This window comes from Agelaius tricolor, unplaced genomic scaffold (genome assembly GCF_023055355.1).
Source record: "Agelaius tricolor isolate 1412-34295 unplaced genomic scaffold, bAgeTri1.0.p SCAF_18, whole genome shotgun sequence".
NCBI classification, from domain to species: Eukaryota; Metazoa; Chordata; class Aves; order Passeriformes; family Icteridae; genus Agelaius; species Agelaius tricolor.
This window is the reverse complement of record NW_027269278.1, coordinates 12,643,097-12,664,062: the sequence shown is the minus strand read 5'-3', so window position 1 is coordinate 12,664,062 and position 20,966 is coordinate 12,643,097. Positions and strand designations below refer to the sequence as shown.

General features: G+C 48.0%; 1 protein-coding gene across 1 annotated transcript in view; it reads left to right on the top strand.

Moving 5' to 3' along the window:
* The window catches only part of FAT2 (FAT atypical cadherin 2), a 56,786-nt gene that overhangs the window by 8,772 nt on the left and 27,048 nt on the right, over positions 1-20,966 (top strand). The window contains exons 2-9 of the mRNA XM_071443396.1: positions 2,887-6,172; positions 6,573-6,887; positions 13,287-13,348; positions 14,188-14,499; positions 15,128-15,338; positions 17,666-17,805; positions 19,490-19,765; positions 20,203-20,413. Of these exons, the coding sequence (XP_071299497.1) occupies positions 2,908-6,172; positions 6,573-6,887; positions 13,287-13,348; positions 14,188-14,499; positions 15,128-15,338; positions 17,666-17,805; positions 19,490-19,765; positions 20,203-20,413 (4,792 nt within the window). The 5' untranslated portion in view covers positions 2,887-2,907. The remainder of the gene's footprint in view (positions 1-2,886; positions 6,173-6,572; positions 6,888-13,286; positions 13,349-14,187; positions 14,500-15,127; positions 15,339-17,665; positions 17,806-19,489; positions 19,766-20,202; positions 20,414-20,966) is intronic.

Here is a 20,966-nt window from a genome sequence, read left to right as displayed (position 1 = left end):
AATCTTCCCCATGGCCCTTGAAAATGTCCCGGTCCCGGATAATTTTGCGTTGTGACTGTGGCATAAATGATTCCAGAAGCAGAGGACAGATCAGGGACAGCACAGACATCTCCTGGGGGATCTATTACACTTCAAATTGCATTAAAACCCTGCTGGAGAAAGAGAAACAAGACCCTCAGACATGATTGCTTCCCAGTGCAGCCTACTAAAGGAGAAACTGCAGCTGCAGGTCGTAGGGGATGATTTCCAGGCCCAGGGTGGGAAGTTGCTGTCAGGGGACACAGGGTCTCTGTGATACTGCTCAACTGAGCATGGTCCTGACCCAAAGAGAAGCTCTTGAAAAGCTGATGGTGATGCCTCCCAGACAATTCTCCCTAAGTTTTGACTGTGTCTTTCAAAGTTTCAGATCATTTCCAGAGGAAATGAGGCTTCTGCCTCATGCCCCAGATGCGTAATCACTCTCCATCCCTCATAATAACTGCTGAAGCCATTGATTGCTCTCAGTCCAGCTTGTAATTGAGAGCAAAGCTCTAAGAAATATTGAGGTCACAACAGGTTTTGAAAAATAATTATCTGGACAGAGGAGTAAAACCCTGCTAATACAGAGGGGAAAAGCAGCAATGTTAAGTGAAGCCCTTCTTAGATGTCAGGAAATAACACAGGGAAGAGGGAGGTTAAGTACATTCCAGGAGAGATTCAGACGAAAGCTTGCATCTTGTTAAATGCCAGAAAACCCACTCCTTGCTGAAGGTTATCCTCCCATATTGAATTGCTGGTGCCCAGGAAGGCATGTGCTCTGGATCCAGCTTTTCTTGTGGTTGTGGAGTTCATAACGTCTCTGCTTTGCGGCTTCTCTGATGTCTTACGAGAGATGAGTTCACATTGCCGTTCGAGTACAATTCAATTAAAAAGTCAATTAGCCCAGATACAAAGCCATCGGATTCATTAAGTCTGCTGTTGGTGGAGCAGCTCTGCTTTGGTTGCTGGTTGATTCTGCTGCCTTGCTGCACTCTGGGCCGTGTGGATTCTGGCCCCGGCGCTCGCAGCCACGCGTGCGCAGCCTGCCAACGTCTCCTCTCCAGGTTCAGCAGTTGAAAATGCTGCAAGGGAGTAGCTCTAGGCAGGTCCCTACATGCTGAACAGCTCTGAAGGGCTGTTAAGTAACGAGCAACAAGCAGAGCTTTTAAGAACATGGTTTTTGACTTCTCAGAAGGAGCCACAGTGCCTTTCTGGGTCACCCATCTCTGCCCCCCCTGAGTTTTTCTTTAATTTGAAGTGCATTTGGGGTTATGTTGTCTTTCCTAGAAGTGAAATGGTGGCATGTAAAAATGAGTCTGAATTTTGTCAAAACTTAATTGTGTTGATTTCTCTCCAACGTCTGCTAGTTTGACTTCAGCTTCAGAGCAGTTGTTCCAAAAAAGGAATGACCACAGAGAGATTTTTTGGATGGTGGGCTTCTATTTACCAAGGAGAAAAGTATTTGAAGCAAATATGAAATTTACAGCTTTGTATTTATCAGTAATTAGATACCTCAGTGAGAGAATATGACACATGCTGTTAGCTGGGATCTAACAATTTGTTCCTAACATTCAACTTGAGTTACAAATTGAACTAGTTCTGGTTCTTAAAGAGATGAGTCTTGAAAAAGTGTCTGGAAAAACAAGTCTTCCCTGTTTAAATTAGGAATGTGCCAAATGACTGGCAGGTACTTGATATATAATTTAAATTTAAAACAGGAAGAAACAGTTCTAGATAAAGATCTCCTAGGATATCTAGGGGAAATATATGCACCTATATTTAGCTTATCCCTGGTTTCAACCCCTAACTGCACACACAGCAGCGTGCACTTAGCTTTTGAAAAGAACAGGCCTTGATCCTTTAACAAGCTCTGCAAAGCTCCCTAATAAAGTTACATCCCTGTTAATCACATGTGTGCTCCCCAGTTCCTCCTTTGATACACCATGGAGCCACAGTTCCACCTTTGATAAACCATGGAGCCACAGATGCTCAGGAACTGCTGGAGAAGGGAGCTGATGGAAGGTGGTCATGGACAGCAGATCCTCCACAGGAATCCTGACCCTGGGGCTTTGCCATGAGAAGGCAGCAGCCAGAGAGATTACTCAAGGGCTGAGGGTGACATGGGCAAAGTGTCCAGCTGGAAACCTGCTCCTTCAGTCAGCACAGAGGAGAGAGGCAGCAGGGTCAGGCCTGTGAATTAGAAGGACTTTGAGGTAATTGAGACAGGGCTTGACTAGAAAGTGAGAGGAAGCTGTTGGAAAGGCCACATAGTGGGGCTGCACATTCAGAAGGAATTTTTACAACATGGCACGTGTTCCCCATCATTACTGGGGAAGGACAACACATTCTGTAGCACAGGGAGAGAAAAGGGAAGACAGCCACAGAGAGGCACATAAATCAGTTTGTGTTTTGACTCTCAAAGACAATTTTCAGAAACATCAGTGAAGAGAGAAGTTAAGATGGAGAAGGGAGGCTGGAGAAGCAAAACAAGAGGAAGTTTGGATTATGGGTGGAGAGGGTAGATATGCTGTTTGACTTAGGAGAAAGCAGAATGAAAAGGGAGGGCAAGATTGTTCAGAGTAGCAAGTTAGCCTGATCAGAGCATTTTGCATGACTTAGCACATTTTGCCCCCTCTCTAAAGACAGAAACTGAAGCAGAGAAGGTGAAGAAATTTGAGCCAGCATGGGGATGTGGGAGGACAGATCTGTCACTGGGACAGAGGGAAGAAGAGCTGAACTAACAATTGTATTATCAATAAAGGTCAGGGTAGACAGAGCAGGGAGGTGAGGCTGAGCCCTTGCAGACTTTCATCTGTAACACACTGACCTTAATGAGAATTACCAATGTTCTTCCTTTGACACCTGCAGGGCTCAAGGAGACACCGCACCATGGAAGTCTCCATCAGGAGTCACTTCCTGAGTGTTGCTGTTTTCCTCATGCATTGTGTGGTCCACAAGGCCAGCTGTGAGAAGGGCAACACTTCCCCTCTGCACTTCACCCACTTCTTCTACAATGCCACCATCTATGAGAATTCAGCCCCCAAGACCTACGTGGAGAGCTACGTCAAGATGGGTATTTACAAGAGAGAGCCTGAGTGGGACATCAGGTACAGAATAGCTTCTGGGGACAACACTGGTCTGTTTAAAACAGAGGAGCATGTGATTGGGGATTTCTGCTTCTTGAGAATAAGAACCAGGAGCAGCAACACAGCACTTTTAAACCGTGAGGTCAAAGACAGTTACATGTTAATAATCAAGGCCACAGAGAGCACCTTTGCCTACGAAGCCTGGGCCAAAGTCTTGATTCATATTCTGGACAGAAATGACTTGAAACCTCTCTTTTCACCCCCCTCCTACAAAGTGTCCATCAGAGAAGACACTCCTCTGAAAACAGTGGTCAGCACGCTCAGTGCCACTGACGCTGACGCTGGCCAGAACGCTGAGTTCTACTACGCCCTCAACACCAAGTCCAACCTATTCACTGTGCACCCCACCACGGGGGCAGTTATGGTCACAGGCAGGCTGAACAGTACCCATCGAGGCAGGCATAACCTGCAGGTTTTGGCTGTGGACAGAATGAGAAAGATCACGGAGGGGAATGGCTTTGGGAATTTGGCTAGTCTCACCATCCAGGTGGAGCCGTCTGCCAGGAAACCCCCCTCTATCTCCTCGGTGAAGGTGACATCACCTGACTCAGATGAAGACTTTATCTATGCAACTCTCTCTGTAGAAAGTGGTGACTCAGAAGCAGGGATTGATTCAGTCGAGTTTGTGGATGGAGATCCAGGAAGACATTTCAAAGCCATCAGATCCTACTTCGGGAGCACTGAGTTCATGATTGTGTCAAACAAAGAGATAAACTGGTTACTTTACCCATTTGGTTTCAACCTCAGTGTGCAAGCCAAGGACAAGAGCAAGCCACCACTGTTCTCTCCTGTCAGAGTTGTCCACATACCTCCCTCCAAGTATGTTTCTGCCAGGTTTGAGAAAGAAGTGTACCGGGTCCAGCTCAGTGAATTCTCCCCAGCTGGAAGCCAAGTTGTTATGGTGAAGATCACACCAGTTGTCCCAAATCTTAAATACATTTTGAGACCTACTCCTGACAGCACAAGCTTTAAGATCAATCCTCACACTGGACTGATAACAACAGTCAGAGCAATGAACTTCCATGAGCAGTCTAGTTTTGAGCTTGAAGTTACAAGCAGTAACAGTCACACATCCACCACTGTTATTGTTGACATCACCGACTGCAACAATCACCCTCCAAGTTTTACTCAGTCTTCGTATCATGGGGCCTTTGATGAAAATGTTCCTCCTGGCACCAGTGTCTTAACAGTAAGGGCTTCAGATGAAGATAAAGGAGACAATGGCTTTGTCACCTACAGCATTGCCAACCAGAAATCAGTTCCCTTTGTCATTGACCCCTATTCTGGTGTCATTTCCACCTCCAAGTCGATGGACTACGAGCTGATGCAGAGATGGTACCACCTGCGGGTGTGGGCGTCAGACTGGGGCTCACCCTTCCGCCACGAGACTGAGGTGTACGTCTCCCTCACACTCAGCAATGTCAATGACAATGCTCCTGTGTTTGAGAAGGCAAGCTGCAGTGGCACCATCCCACGGGACTTTCCAGTTGGGAGCCCTGTGGCCACGGTCTCTGCAATCGACAGCGATGAGCTGCAGCATATCAAATACGAAATCAAGTCTGGCAATGACTTACAGCATTTTGAACTGAATCCCATCTCTGGAGTAATATCCCTTAGAATATCTCTGCGAGATCTTCCTTCTGAACAGCCACTTTTCTACTCTTTGAAAATAACTGCAACAGACGGAGAGAACTACGCTTTGCCAACATCTGTAAACATCACTGTGGTCAGCCAAGGCCTCCCCGTCCAAATGCACTGTGAGGAAACCGGAGTCCTGAAGCAACTGACAGAAACCATCATACACTCCATCGAGTCTCAGTCTCAAGGCCATGGGCAGGATGATGAAACATCTCTGAACTTGCACCTTATAAACCATAATGCTCCTAAGTTTGATGACAGCTTTCCACGATCCATTGATATCATAGAGACTGTTCCCATCAACTCAACTATTGCTGACCTTTCAGCCATTGATCCTGACACTGGTTTTAATGGAAAATTGGTTTATGTGATCTCAGATGGAAATGATGATAGCTGCTTTACAATTGACCTGGAACTGGGTCTCCTTCAAGTCCTTTCTCCCTTAGATCATGAGCAAACCAGTTTTTACATTCTCAACATTACTGTGTATGACCTTGGCACACCACAAAAATCATCTTGGAAACTATTGGCTGTGAATGTTTTGGATACCAATGATAATACTCCTAAATTCACTCAAGGTGCCTATTGGGTGGCAATACCAGAACATGTAGCAGCAGGGACAACAATTGCTCAACTGAAAGCAGAAGATGCTGATACAGATGACAATGGGAGAGTAAAATACTCCCTCCTAACCCCCACAGACAAGTTTGCCATTAACAGTGTCACTGGAGAAGTGACAGTTACAGGTGCTCTGGATAGAGAATTGTGGCCTTGCTATGTGCTGAAAATAGAAGCTAGGGACCAGCCCAAAACAGGCTTCCAGCTGTTCTCTGTCACAGACCTCGTTGTGACTCTGGAGGATGTCAATGACAACACCCCTCAGTGCCTCCCAGCCCTCAACAGTGTGAAGGTCCCCGAAGACCTGCCCGTGGGGACCATTCTCCTGTTTCTGGAAGCCTTTGACCCTGATGCTGGCTCTGGGGGGGAGGTGAGGTACAGCCTCATCAACAATGAGGAGATGATGTTTCATGTGGATAAGCTGACTGGAGCGCTCCGTTTGGACAAGGAGCTGGACTATGAGAAGAGGGACTCTTACAACCTCACCGTGCAGGTCAGTGACGGTGGGAAGCCCTTCTCTCGCTCTTCCCTCTGCCACCTGGAAGTGAGCGTCATTGATGTCAACGAGAACTTGAACCCACCACGCTTTGCCTCCTTTGTCTTCAAAGGCTGGGTGCAGGAGAACAGCCCAAAGGGTACGTCAGTGATGGTGGTCACAGCCAAGGACATCGACAGGGGCAAAGATGGAGAGGTTCAGTATTTCCTCCGAGAAGGCACTGGCCTGTCTGTCTTCCACATTGAAAAGGACACAGGTAAGGACTTCTTCATTTAATAGTGCACCTTGAAGGATTAAACTACCTGGTTTTGGCCTGGCTCTTTACAATGTTCTATGCATTCAAGCCTTTCTTGATTTTGCAGAGATGTACTAATTTACCCCTGCATCTGGGTAGGAACAAGCAGGAGTTTTTCTCTTTAAAATAAGAGCAGATCAATGCCTGTCCTGCCCCAAAATACCAAGGTCTTCTCTATCACCTGTGTACCAAAAATTAACCTCAGCAGCAGCAAGCCCCTCACACAATCTCACAGCCCCACAGGGTGGGTGTGAGAGTTTGTGTGTGCAGCAAAGAGCAGGAAGCAGACTTGAGGCTGCTCTGTCATCAAGGAGTCTGAGTTCCTTAAATCCCTCACAAACACTCCCTGTCCTTCTCCTAGGCACCATACGGACCATAGGATCGCTCGACCGGGAGGGAACATCTCACTACTGGCTGACTGTGCTGGCCCTTGACCTGGGAACAATTCCTCTGTCTTCTGTGACTGAAATTTATATTGAAGTCACTGATACCAATGACAACCCACCTCAGATGTCCAGACCTGTCTTCTATGCCTCTGTGATGGAGAATTCCCCACCAAACACATCTGTCCTTCAGCTTGATGCCTTTGATCCAGACTCCAGCTCAGAGGGGAAACTGACCTTTCACATCCTAACTGGAAATCCTCAGGGACTCTTCACCATTAACCTCCTTACAGGTAAGACTGACCCAGCTCAGCATCTGTTTTTGAGGCTTCCAAGTGCCCAGAGGATGTTACATATTCAATATAAACAGCCCACGCAGCTGCCTTTGTCACACTTTTCTGCTGCAGCAAAAGTCCCAGTCTCCAAATACATTCTGTGGGGAGTCTGAGGATTGAAACCCTCAACCTGAGGGCTGCCATTTGCATCCAGATGGCTCTTAGAATGACACAAATGTGCTGCTTTCAAAGCCCTAAACAGTTGCTTTTAATCTTCCCCCTTATAAACAACTGTTGCACAGCCTGAGCCAGGGAACAACACCCTTCTGGAGGTGACTGTTCCTGACACAGACCCAGGCAGGATTAACAAAAATGAATTCCACTGCACTTAAAGGCTCCACCCATTCTCCAGCACCATTAATGTAGTAAGCCTCTTCTGCCATCTTCCTAGACTATATCTTTCATCTGAGGATTATTTACCAGATCTTCCAGAGCCATCAAAACCCCGCTGATGTTTTGTGTAAACAGCTTCCTCAAAGTATCCCAGCAGAGCTGACATTGGGCCAGTCTGGCAGGGAAAGCTGTGCCGAGCCCTTCATGCCATCAGCTCCTGGGAGAGGAGGGAAGGGAGGGCACAGAGCCTGAGTATGGGAGAGGATTAATTGCATGACTTTGATCTCCTGGAGATGATAAAAGCAGTTCAGCTACTGCAGCGGGATGGAAGCTTGCTCTCAGATGAGGAGCTGGGTGGATTGGAAAAGGCTGGTGCTGCTCTCAGCTACGTGTTACCAGTGGTGTGATGGCTCTCTGGCAGTGCTTTACAGCTGGAAGAAAGAAATTATTATTATTATTATTATGAAATACTAAATTATTTTTGTCACAAGGTCCTCACAGGGTGTGTTTACATGGCACTGTATAAATGCACCTGGAGATGTCAGCTAACTGTGACCACTGCTGCCCACAGCTGGAGCTGTCTGTGCTGCCAGAAGCTTTTTAGCCTGCTCAGGACATTGCTCTGCATCCAACTTTCCCACATAATCCAAACAGCCATGCACAATGCAGCCCCAGGACAGCTTGCACAATGCAGGGTTCTGCAGAAATGTTCCTTCAGAAGCCCTGTGGCACAAAACCACTGCCTTTTTGATGGGATGTGGAGCAGGATGGCTGTCAGGACACCAAGCTGGCTCCCCTCTTCAGCTGAGCAGCCATGCACCCTGCAGGAAATTCAGCCTTTATGCTGCAGGCAAAGCTTTCAGCCCCATTTGAGTGCAAAGTCACGATCCAAGGCTGTTCCATAGCAAAATGAGTGACTGGCAAAATCCAAATGTTTGCTAATGAGACACCTCACCTCTGAGCCATCCCATTAATCCAATCTTTGACAAAAAAAGCTCTCTCAGGTATGAGTCATCTCCTCTCCATCTCTCCCTGTACTCAGGTGATTTGCATGAGAAGAGTGATAAGTTTGTCAGTTCTGAAAGAAACTCATGGGCTGATCTTATCTCTTGGACAGTTGCTGGAAGTCTCTTCTTTAAACCCTGAGCTTGGAGGTTGTTTAAGGTCCTGCTTCCAACCCTGATGACGATTCAGTTATCCATTACTTTACTTGCATGTCACCCAAAAGAACCTATAATTACCTGTGAACATTGGCATAAACGGAGCAGTTATACCCTCATGTTTACAGTATCTAAAGAGAAGTCATTTGCTGCTGCTGCCAGGAGGAATATCACAACTTGTCTAACCGTTCAGGGCCCTAGGCAGCCTTTTGGAAACCCAGCAGTATTTTCATTCTGCAGGCTAGTTGCTCCATTAAGTAGAATAAAACAATAATCTTTGGTCTCAACTTGGTAGTGCAGTGCTGGAAGATGAGCTGCTGTCATCCCCATTAGTACAGGATTATATTAAAAAAAAAAAAGTGTTATCCCGCTGCAGGGCTGAAGACTGTGATCAAACATCTCCTTTTGGCCTATCCCACATGGTCATTGTCATCTAAGGACAGACAAATAAGTCACACTGGCACTGAAATAAGAACACAAGAGGGCCAGAGGTCAGTCTGGGTCTCTCCTAGGCAGGACATTTCTGGTAGTGGCCTCTAGGCAAAGGGAGAGGAGGAGGAGGAAGCTTGTTCTCATCCTGTGTCTTAATAGGAATTAAGGTCCTGATGTACTGCTACAACAGGTGTACCCACACCCAGAATAACCCTGCAGAATAGCTCTGGATAATCATTTAGGGCAGAGTGACACACTATTGCAAGTAACCAAATTCAGTTGTTGTGTGTTTGATTCAGTGCCGTGACATGGGGTGGATTGGCCAGTGGGGACATAACCAGCAGGGCCCCTTGACTTCTCCTGAGGCCTTGCAGGGGAACCAGGAACAGCCATGGTAACTGTCCTGGGCTTCTCCAGCATTCCCAAACACCACAGAAAGGCTCTAAGATCTGCAAGCTCTTAGTTCTCTAAAGAGGGTGGAGAAAAAGGAGGAAAATACATGAAAGGCTGATGAGAAGAGGGAACAAAACTGTGCACTGAGATGAAAGCTCTGTGCCATGGGCGATGGAATCTCTCCAGCCCAGCCTGGCAGCTGGTGTGGAGCAGGGTTTGTGGGAGACAGGGGCAGAGAGATACATGGAGAGATGGGCAGGTAGCAGGGCTTGGGGTGTTCTTGGGCTGGGAAAGTTTTCAGCTTGTTTTGTTCAGGATTTGATGTGAAGGGGGTGCAGACAGGACCAGGAGGAACTGGGAGGCTGTGGCAGGAGGAGTCAGGACAAAGCCATTCATCCTGCTGAAAGGCTGTTTGGAGAGTCCTCTTGCTTTGGATTATTTGTCTCCAGCTCTTATCTAGTGCTTGTTCTTCTGGTGTTTCTTCTGCTGTGACTGTGTCCATTGGCTTCCCCAGGGTGTCTGTGGTTCCCTGCAAGGAAAGATTTCTCCATAGGGAAGGACATCCTGCTCTTTAGGCCCAAGGGATGGTTGCATGGCTGCTCCTCAAAATTAACATAACACATAGCTGAGCATGGAGCAGTGCACAGTGGGGTCAGAACAAGAGGTGGGGTGGTAGGAAGAGAAAGATAAAAAGGTTAAATGGAAACAGGAGTAAGACAAGAGAAAGAGGGTTTTAGGAGGACAACCTCTTCCCTTCTCAAGCTCTTGTGAAAGCCTCAGTGCCTGCAAGCCTGATTCTGGCTATTTTAACTATCTTAGATTTTCCCCCCTGCAGCAAGGGCAGGGGGCCAGCAACCTCCACCCCAGCCCTGTTCTTGCCAGCAGAAGTTATTATTATTTTTTGTTCCCTGACAACAGTGCCCTGGTAATTTTGGTGCTCTTGTTCCAACATGACCAGCCTTCCTCTCTGCCCTTTGCAGGCAGCAAGCAGGAGAGAGGCAGACAGTCCTGTCCACTGTGTGTGGACAGGCTGCTGAAGCACAGTCTATTCTGTTGCATGCAGGCAACAGAAGGCATTGTTCCTGGACCTTCACCTGGCTAATTGGCCAGGTGCAATTAAGACCTTTGACAGTGTTGTTCAGTCTCTGTAGGATTCAGCAGAAACCATCAGGGCCTCATGCAAGAGCACAACTACAGGACACCCACTCAACTCCATCACATGGGGTCCCATGGGACAGGCTGGATGGGGTTTTCCAGCAGGGCAGGGCACTGATAACTCACACACATGCACATGCACACACAAAACACTCATTAAAACTGAGCGTGCACTTCCCAGGCCTTGTAGGGGACAGCAGAAAGAACCAAGGAACTGTGTCCCCAGGCCACAAAAGCTGATGGCAGCTCCCCTTTAATAACAGCTTCCAGTTGCATTTTAGCCCTCTGGCCTCACAGGGTGTATAACCAAGCAGCACCAAATGAAAATGTGCATTAATTCCAGCTGGCCTCTCTCAGGAGCCATGTGCAGGGTCCCTCTCCCCAGCTCTGGGTGCTCTGTGCCCGTGTGAACACTGCTGTCAGTTTGTGCATCTCAGCACTGCGGCTGCAAACGGGAATTAGGGTGATTAACCCTAATTAATTAACCACAAGGCCTTTCAGATCCCAGCTGGTAACTGGCTCCAGAGGGGGGAACCAGGAGCCGCGGTTGGGCAGGAGTAAGGGACAGAGCTCGCCTGGGGTCAGGAGGAGAAGCCAACCCTTTGCCTTGTGGCTCAGCAGATGTGAAGATAAAGCAAAAAAAATTCCATCGGTGAGACTCCCAGCTGGGATACAGCACAGGTTATGTGATAGAGAGCAGAGCCAGCCCTTACTCCCCAGGGGAATGAGCATCTTCAGTCTTACAGACATTCAAGTGTCATTAAATTCCAGTTCATCTGCCTTCACTGCAGTCCTCCTTCTCCAGCACTAGAAAGCTGAGCTATGATCCTGCTTTCTTTCATTTTTTTCATTGAATCGTAGAAGAATTTCAGGGTGTGGCCAAGCAAATCCAGATAGTTACTTTAGAGTGGTTGAGTTCCCTTCCATCAGCTGGCGTGCAATAATCCAGTACAAACAAGGTGTTAGTCTGCTGCAACTGGATTTTGGAAACTGATAAACCAGAAACATCCCCAATGTGCACACAGGTGTCTGTTTTCAATATCTGTGTGTCCTGTGAGCTTTTTGGGCCAAAATTATGAAGCATTCCCTGAAGTAGCTGCAGGTCTGGGCTCAATAGCCAACCTGTTGGTAGTGAGGACAGGAACATCAGAGATCTCAGTGAGCTGCTGCTGCAATTCCTTCTCCAGACCCCCATTAGAAGAGCATTTCCATGAATTTTGCTGCTAATGGAGCCATAGAGGCTCTCACTAACCTGGGAAAGTTTTAAAAGCTCCTCAGCCAGCAGGCTGTCTGCTGAGTCCTTTTCACCTGCTGAGATGTTAAAAGGATGATTAGGGAGAGAAAAAAACCCACTATGACAGACAAGCAAACAGTATTTTTCAAGCCATCTTGTCATAACGCATTAAGGAGTGTTGATTTATGATTATAAAGGCATCAAATGAATGTTTAGCACCATGGCTGGTGCCAAATGTGAATAATCCCAGAGAACAAGTGGAAACGGTGAGCACGAGTCGTGTTCCAAGCAGCTGCTCCTTGCTCCCTCCTTCAGCTGCCTCGTGTTTCCTGCAGCCATCTGAAATTTTCTCCTGCTGTCGTGCTCAGACAGACATACACAAAAACTATGGTACACCTGAAGACAAGACTGTTAATTAAAGCTGTCTGGTTTTGCACCAGAAGTGAGAGTAGAGATGAGTTCATGCAGCTGGGATGTACAAATCTTTCAGGGCGCACAAGTGCAGGTGCTCACACAGACATGGCATCCCATGGGAAGCATTGCCCAGGGTAGCATGAATCTGTGTCAGCGCTTGCTGTGCTCAGGGAAATTCACCCTGCCTCTTGTTGGTGTGAAGAAGCAGAACTTCCCTTCACAGGGAAGAGAGAGACTCCCTTGATAATTGGGAGTGGACAAAAAAACTCACATGCGTCAGCCTTGATGACTTTCGGGAGGACAAATATTACGTATACAATACAGTACAATATTACATATACAATTTCCATTGTTGGTAAAGCAGTTGTAAAATGATCTAGAGCTGCTTTTCCCCAAAAGTGAAGAGTCAAGGCACTCAGCAAGGACTGTTATGAAACCAGACATGGAAACAGAAGCCTCAATTTCATCCTTTCCACTCTTGCATCTACTCAGCTTTAGTCATTGACAGGCCAAAAAGGGGCAATTATGATGTTTTTGTTTCAACTCTAGTTTATTATAGCCACAGTTCTTCCCTCCTGCATCCAACCTATTCCCTGTGGTTAAACTACTGTGTATTTTTCAGAAATCCCTCAAATCTTGCAATTGTTGGAGGACTCACCCTGTGTCTCAGCAAGGCTTAAATAATATACCAACATTATTTTTGACTGTGTACCTTATTTTTAGCCTGAATGCATTTGTTCTAGCAGTTGAGCAGAGGGTATTTCCCAAGACAGGAGACAAACTTTTGTCAAAACACTGTAAATTACAGAGAGCAAGGTTCAACAGAGGAAAAACAGGAGTAGAGACTTGTTAAGAGACTTGTTAAGAGGCCAGACTTGTGCCAGCACATGCAGAATGTTTCTTACTTAGAGGCATAAGAAAAGTTTTGTTTTCATGGTCCTGCAGCTTTTCTCACCTAATGCCTTGCCAACCCTCAGCTGGTGCAGGCATCTGGTAGGTGTTCCCCCTCCTCCGTGGTCTCTGTGATCAGAGAGCAGCAGCAACACCTCCACAGAGGGATTCACGCTGGGAGGGGATGGGTTACCCTCTGGGGGTATCTGCCTTTCTCCTCTGATCACAAAGGGAGCCTGAAACAGGACAGGTGGGCAGGCTGATCTTGGGCATTCAGGGATCTGATCAGCCCTGGCTTTTCTTGCATGCTGAGTCTTGGAGCTCAAAGGGTTTCTTTCTTGGCAGGTCTGATTTCCACGACTTCACGGCAGCTGGATCGAGAATACAAGGCTGAACATATCCTAGAGGTGGGTAATGATGATTGTAATTAGCTTTATTTACCTACAAGTGTATTAAGTCCTCAAAGGGTTTTCCTTGCAAGTTGGAGCACAGAGAAAGAATCTCATCCCATCAGCTCCCAACTGCTGGGAAACTTAATTAAATGGTGTGTGTTAACCCCAGAGACAGCTGCAGCAGTACTGCAGGGTTTATTATTTTCTTGCTGAGGACTGGAGCAAAAGTTCTGTTCTGGAAGCTGTGGGAATGCAGGAAGAGGACTGGAACTGTCCTCTAGCAGGATAGTTTATACATCATGGGGGAAAGAACAAGCCAGAGAAACCCACCCTTGTTTATCCCATTGTATCAGATATTGCTGTGTAGCTTTGCTCACCAGCACCCATCCTCAGCTGCTCACAGCTGTAAGCATTCCCATCAGAGGGATCTGGAGGTTTTTGAGCCTATCAGGGTCTATCATTTCTGTCTGCAATGCAACATGCTGGGAGCATGCACAGGCAGGGCAGGGTGAGGACGGCTGGTACCTGGCCAAGCCATGGCAGTACAGATGTTTTGAGATCTCTAATCTGTGTGTGATCTCTAAACACCAGCCTGACCTACTGCCCAGAGCAGCTGGAGGCAGGAGCCCTGCAAACTCACCCCCCTGTGCATGGACAGGCCCTGCACACTGCCAGACACAGCCACCAGGCTTTGCCCTGCCGAGAGGAGCAGTGCCTCTGAAAATGCTGAGATACAAATGCAGACCCACACAAAACCCCGTAGCTGAGTCCTTGCCCACCAGGCTGGAGGCTGGCTGGTCACACTCTGGGTCACCTAAGAGCCCCTGTCACCTACTCCCTTTGCTTGCTGACAGGTGGCTGTCTCTGACAACGGAGAGCCAGCCCTGAAGTCCACCAGCAGAGTCGTGATCCAAGTCCTGGATGCCAATGACAGCCCTCCCAGTTTCCCCCACAAGCTGTTCATGGTGCAGCTCCCCGAGAGAGAGGCCTCAGAGACCCCGCTGCCGGTGTACAGGCTGATCGCTTCCGACCGCGACCAGGGCCAGAACAGCCAGATCACCTACACCATCGAGGAGGAGGAGGAGGGCATCTTCACCATCAACCCCACAACTGGCACAGTCTTCTCCAGGAAAGCTTTTCCTGCCTCCGAGTACAACATACTCACGGTGAGAGGAGAGGGAAGCACAAAGAGCTGATGGGGAGAGGCAGGCGGAGGGGGAAAGAGAGAAAGGGGTTCAGAAAGAGAAAAGATGAAAGAGATGGAGAGAATGCAGCAGTGGAGAGGAGGAGAACGTGAATAAGACAAATGTGTTAAGAGGGAGAGAAAGTGGGAGGGAATGGTAGGAAATGCAGAAGGTGGGAAGCTATTAAAAATGGACAATAAATTTGAAATTAACTGTCCAACCTACCTTCCGAGAGGAATACAGTGATCCATGGTTCTATACGGATGTGGACCCAAACCCGAGCAGTCTTTGTGTTCCATCATGCCTCTGTATGGCATTCTGATCAGGCCATGGAGCTTGGATATGGGTTCAAAGCCTTCCCACAATCTGTGGGTCCTTGCAGACAAGGCTTGTGATCCAGGTCTCTGCTATGGATAGAGCTTGGCAGATTTACTTGACAGTAAAGAGGAATTTGGGTTGCATGGCTCTGCCTTGGAAGCAGCCAGAGCATGGCCCACTGCCTCAGCATTTGTTTTGTGGGATTTTGGGCACACTGGGAGCTGAAACTTTCCATGGAGCTCCCATGAGATAACTCAGCTTTCTCCCTGGGTGCACATGCCTTTCTCTGCAGGTCAAGGCCACAGATGGTGGCAGCCCCCCGCTCTCCTCCCATGTGAGGCTCCACATCAGCTGGGTCGCCCGGCCTGGCCCTTCCTCAGAGCCTCTGGCTTTTGATGAGCCCCACTTCAACTTCGCCGTGATGGAAACAGATCCTGTGAACCACATGGTGGGAGTGATCAGCATCGAGATGGGCCCCAGCCAAGTGTGGTTTAATATCACAGGTGAGGCACAGAAATCAGAGCAGTGTCCGTGAGTGTTTGCTTCGGCTCCCTTGGCTTTCAGCGCTCACATGCCTGAGCTAATGGAATTGTTTGCTTTAGGTGTAGGTGAGCTACAGGGAAAGCTTTCTCACAGGCACAGGAGGTTTAAACAGCCACTAGACAAAGCTGCCCATCCAAGGCCTCTGGTGCCAAGTGCAATTACCCAACACACTTTTTTAATGGCAGTCTGGAACTTGCCTGTGTTTGAGGTGTTCTCCGATGTCGCACGAAAGGCAGGGCATGCCAGTGCCAGCTCCTCCTGGGAATCAAGTGACACTGTTGGTTTTGTTAAAACTGCCTGCAAGGATCCAGGTGTGTGGCTGAGTGTTACAGATACCCCCTGTATTTCTCTCCATGTTGAGTCTTGAGCAGGGAATGGAGAAGGAAGCATTCCTCAAAGACTTGGTCTGCCCTAACTTGTGGGGCTCTCCCTTCCTCCTCACCACATCCCAGGGGTGATTTAGACATGGAATGTGGAACTCTAGGGCCTCCTTCAAGACACAGGATTCAGAGGGGACGTGGGCTGTCACCCCAGGGGACTCTCCAGGCAGCATGTGCAGAACTGGTCCTACCAACAAGGGCCAATTGTGCTCCTGTAATTTGATGTTTTGAAGTGGTGCCCCAATCTACCTTGCACAGCCTTTCCCCCTGGTACTGCCTGCAGGGCCTGCCCTTGTCAGACAAAGCCTTAATTGGGCAAGTAAATAGTTTTTCCCCTTACTGTGTTAGGGCAAGGATAATGGTGTATAAATACAATTAACCAACAAGAGACACAACCCTACAAGGAGCAGACAATATCAGTGCAAGGTTTATCTGGCATTAGTAGTGTCTGCTTGGGTCTGCAGAATTAACGGTGTATTCCTCTGAACATTATCCCATTATTTCCCTGCTGAGTGCTGGAGCTTAGATTGACCTCATCTTCCCCAGTTCCTAGAGCTCCAAGTGATGCTGAAGGCTCTCTTGGTTTCTATCCTGGTGGAAAAGGACAGGATTTTATTTTCCCTGCAAGGGAAGGAAAGCATCATGGTAGCTGGCAACCAAGGGGGTGATGCAGAGATCCAGGAGCCTTCAGCACCTCATTCAAAGTTTCACCTTCCCCAGACCACAATCACTCCGTCACTGGGATTGATGGAGTCTGCAAAAACTGACAAAGCAAATCATTCCTCATCTCTTTCCTTTTCTGGGCTTCTTCTTTCCGTTGGGCACTGTGCACAGGGAGCTCTTCTCTCTTTTCTCAGGGAAAGACATCCATGGGTCTCTCTCCCTCTGTCTCTGCTTCTTTGTGTCTCCTTCCCAGCAGGAGAGCAGTGGTGCAGATGGCTGGTGAGCACTGCCTTCCTCCAGCAAGGGAAGAGATGTAATTTTACAACCAGAAAAGATTTTACCAGCTGGTAATAGAATCAAGCAGAATCAGAGCATCCAGTAGCCAGGAAGGAAGAACCTGAGACCTGAAATAAGTTACAGGAAACTATTTCAGCTTCTCCGTATCTCAGAGCAGCTTTGCAGGGTTTAATGTGCAAGAGGGGCCCAACAGGCCCCAGCAAGTGAGGCATGAGAAAGGAGCTGCCATGCCAGGGCTGAGCAGCAGTAGGGTGAGGGACAGCCTTCTGCTGCTGAGCTGCTCAGGCCTGCTGTTCCTGGCCATTCTCAGCCATCTGGGTTGGAGGCAACAGGCTCTGCTCACCCTGGAAGCACCGTCTGCCTCCCCAACTGTTGGAGTGTTGGGAATTCAGGGAGCTCACAGGCTCCCAGCCATGGTGATGAGGACCATTGCTGATATGCTCACAGTGTGACCTTGAATCAGAAGCCAGCAAGAGCCCTGTTCTGCCCAGCAGGTCCCTGGTCCATGCTAAGCCAGTGATGGTGCGTGGCTGGAAACCTTGTGCAGATAAATCAATGCTCAAATGGGCCTGTTGCCAATCTAGCCAGGACATCACATGCATAAGTGCATCCTTTCCCCTTCTCTCCTCCTCCTCATTTCCTCTCATTCCCCTCATCTTGCTTTTCACACTCCTTTGTCACCACCTGTGATTATCCCTTTGTTCAGCTTTGCCTTGTCCTCCCCATCTCCTGGTGTATCCATCTGTCTATCATCTATCTATCTATCTATCTATCTATCTATCTATCTATCTATCCGTCTATCCGTCTATCTGTCTATCTGTCTATCTAATCTATCTATCACATGGTGTTTTGAGTTTCCAGATTTGGAATAAACCTTACCTGTGGCACTATCCCCAGTCTGGCTGACTGTAACTGCCCTCCTGTTTCCCTTCTCCCCCGTGTCCCAGGTGGTGATGATGACATGGATTTTGACATTGAAAAGAGCACAGGCAGCATGGTCATTGCAAGACCCCTGGATGCAAGGAAGAAGTCAAGCTATAACCTCACAGTAGAAGTCACTGATGGGTCCAGTACAATCAAAACCCAGGTAATGTTTTTTTCTTTAGTGGAGACCCTATTGAGAGGGAGGATGTGCCAAAGGGAACCTTTCCTCTGGGTCTGCTGAGCTCTGGATCATCTGCCAGATGTCCTTACACTGTGATCCTCCATTACACAGTGACAGTGTAATGGAGGATCCTCCAGTACACAGATCTTATACCAAGCTAAGATTGTTTTTATGTTGTTAGAAGCACAGCTGGTCTAGGAAAGCTTGGATCTTTCCTGTTGATCCCAGGCAGCACATGGGGACACATCCACACCACCAGCCAAACTGGGGTGGCATTTCACACACTCAGACCCCAGTTTGGTGTCAGCTGCTCAGGCTGAGTTACAGCAATCTGGGACAAGGGAAGTGTGTACACGATTAGGTCAGGCTTGGGTCCGTCTTCCCATGTCAAGGTGTGTTCCTGGGATTTGCTAGCCCAGGTACAGCCAGCACAAATCCATGTGCAAGAGGTGAGGTCAGGCCCAGGGAGTGAGTGGGGCAGCTGCAAAGATGCTGTGTGCTCTGAGTTCCCACATATAAAGTAAGTGCTGGTAAAAGGAGGCACTTCACTCTCAGGCATGTCTCTGAGCCCTGGCTAAAATGATGAGATTTTGCCCATCTTTACTACCCTGAAGAGAGGTGTTCAAGGCATGATCTTTCAGTAGTCATTCTCTCCATGCATAAGAAGCAGCCAAAAATCCAGCCCTCAATGCACAGGAAGACCTAGGATGTGAGTCACCTGTCAGTAATGCTTATCATGGGGAATTCTCTGTGGGGGATGATGAGTGAGAAACTCCACCATTCCTGTGAAACGTGATGCTAACGGATGGCCACATGTCTCAACTATCTTCAGGTATTGTTCCAAATAAACAAAGAAAGCCCCACCTTGCCTAGTGTGCATTCCATGCCACCTTGCATCTCATCCCCACGTTTATTTTGGCACTCAAGGCTGCTAGCAGATGTCAAGAAACCTGCTCGTGTAAAACCTCCCATGGCATGCTCAGGTTTGCTAAAGGAAGCCAATTATTACACTTGGTTGAGGCTTCCTAAGATGCAGGAGGCACATCAGTAGGAGGGTCAGGACAGCCAGGGTAGGAGACCACACAGGAGAAAGCAGTGACTTCCCCAGCAGGATTCAGGATTCCCAGCATGTGCTGTTCAGTGCAGAGAGGAAAACTTGGCTAAAAAGGGTAGAACAGAAATTTTGCTTCTCCACACACTTGCTGCTCTTGAGATGGGCCAGACCCTGCTTTCTTTAACCAAACATCCCCTTCTGTCAGCTTTCTGTTGAGTAAATAATGGGGGTTGCTGTGTAGGCACTGGCCAGCAGCAAAGCTGGCACCACAGCTGAGCTGCTGCTGCTTTCCATGGCAGGCTGTGACTGCTTCCCCACGTGCCAAGTGCAGGCACGTTCACTCTGAATGCCCTGCCAGACTGGAGAGATTTTGAACAAGGAGAGGAAGCAAACTGAAAAACACAAAAGGGGAAAGCACAGCAGGTTTTCCTTGGGATGAAGGACAAAGGGGCTCCTCATCATCAGAGATGGCAAAGCTCCCAGAGTTGGAAAACTGTGATGGTTATGGCACCCAAGAAGCACCCAATGTCAACATCCAAGAAGGATTGGTAGCTGAGATTTTACATGGCTGCATGTCCAGTTGCTGCCCTCACTGTGCTGTCTCCCCCACAGGCATTTATCCACGTGATTGACATCAACCAGCACCGTCCCCAGTTTCTTCAGAGCCACTACGAGGAGAGGATTCCTGAAGATACCCCCCCAGGGAGAGAAATCCTTCGAGTCAGTGCAACAGACAAGGACAAAGGAAAGGGGCTCATCTACACCATCCATGGCAGTGTGGACCCCAAAAGCACAAGACTTTTCCAGCTGGATCCAGGCAATGGAGCCCTCACAACAGCAGAAGGCTTCAGTTCCCAGCCCATGCCTCAGCACACTCTCACAGTGATGGTGAGTCCTAACCAAGCCCAACCAAGCTGAGTCCACTGGTTTGGCCAGGATATATGGGTCACTGGAGAAATTAAAAGTGGTTCTAGTCGTTGAGGGAGGACTTGTCTGGAACAATAGGGAAGAGGAAAGCAGGGTGTTAACCTTTACTATATGGCTAAATGTAGTTAACACCCTGCATTCCTCTAACCACCTTCTTTGGAGGGCCACTGGATTCTTACAAAACAAAACACAGTGTGTAATAGTTAATGTTTGCTTTCAAATTCAGGGCTGAGCTTTGGTGCTGAAACTTCCAGGCTCATTCCCAGCCAAGGGGTCGGCACCATTGCAAAACACCCATCTCTGTAAGAGTGCTGATGAATTACTTGGAAGATGGTGCAGACAAGACTGGCTTGTCCCTGGGTGTGACTGTTCCTGCTCTCTCTCTCTCTGCCATTCAGGTACGAGACCAGGAGGTCCCCATCAAGCGGAACTTTGTCAGAGTCATCGTGCACGTGGACAGCTGCAACCTTCACCCTCCCCAGTTCAGCAGCATCCATTACGAAGCAGAAGTGCTGGACTCTGCAGCGGTGGGCACAGAGGTCATACAAGTCAGAGCCCTGGATCAGGACCAGGGAGCTAATGCTAAAATCCACTACTCCCTTCAGGCAGGTGAGAGCCGTGCAACAAGATGGTTTAGGTTCTGATCATACCTGTGTTACCATGCTCTAACTGGTGGCCACTTGACAGCTTTCTCCTTGCAAGGAACATCAAATGGCTGCACAGTTCTATAATGTGATTTTCTTCCTACGCAGAAAAAATCCAGAGTGAGTAGGTAATGTCCATATTATGGATTATTAGCATCTTTTCTTAAGAAGACAGCTTAATGTTGAGTCACTAGTCAAAGAAAAATAGTGACTGGATGAGTTAGAACAGCCTAAAATCTGATCCTCTTTTTCCATGGGAACTATTCAGTTGTTAGGCAAAAGTACTCCCAATTCCCACAGGAGTCATCACCATTCCACTATTTCTATCAAGAAATACATCCTCAAGGAATGGTGAGAACCCTCTCAGCATTGACTGGTGGTGGTTTTGAGTCATTCATGTTCAATGGGCAAATATTTTATCATTCACTATAAAGGTTAAAACTTAAGTATTTATGTCTGTGCCACACGGCCTAATTTAGCCTGTAAACTCTTTGCAGGAGACAAGCCATCCTTTGCTC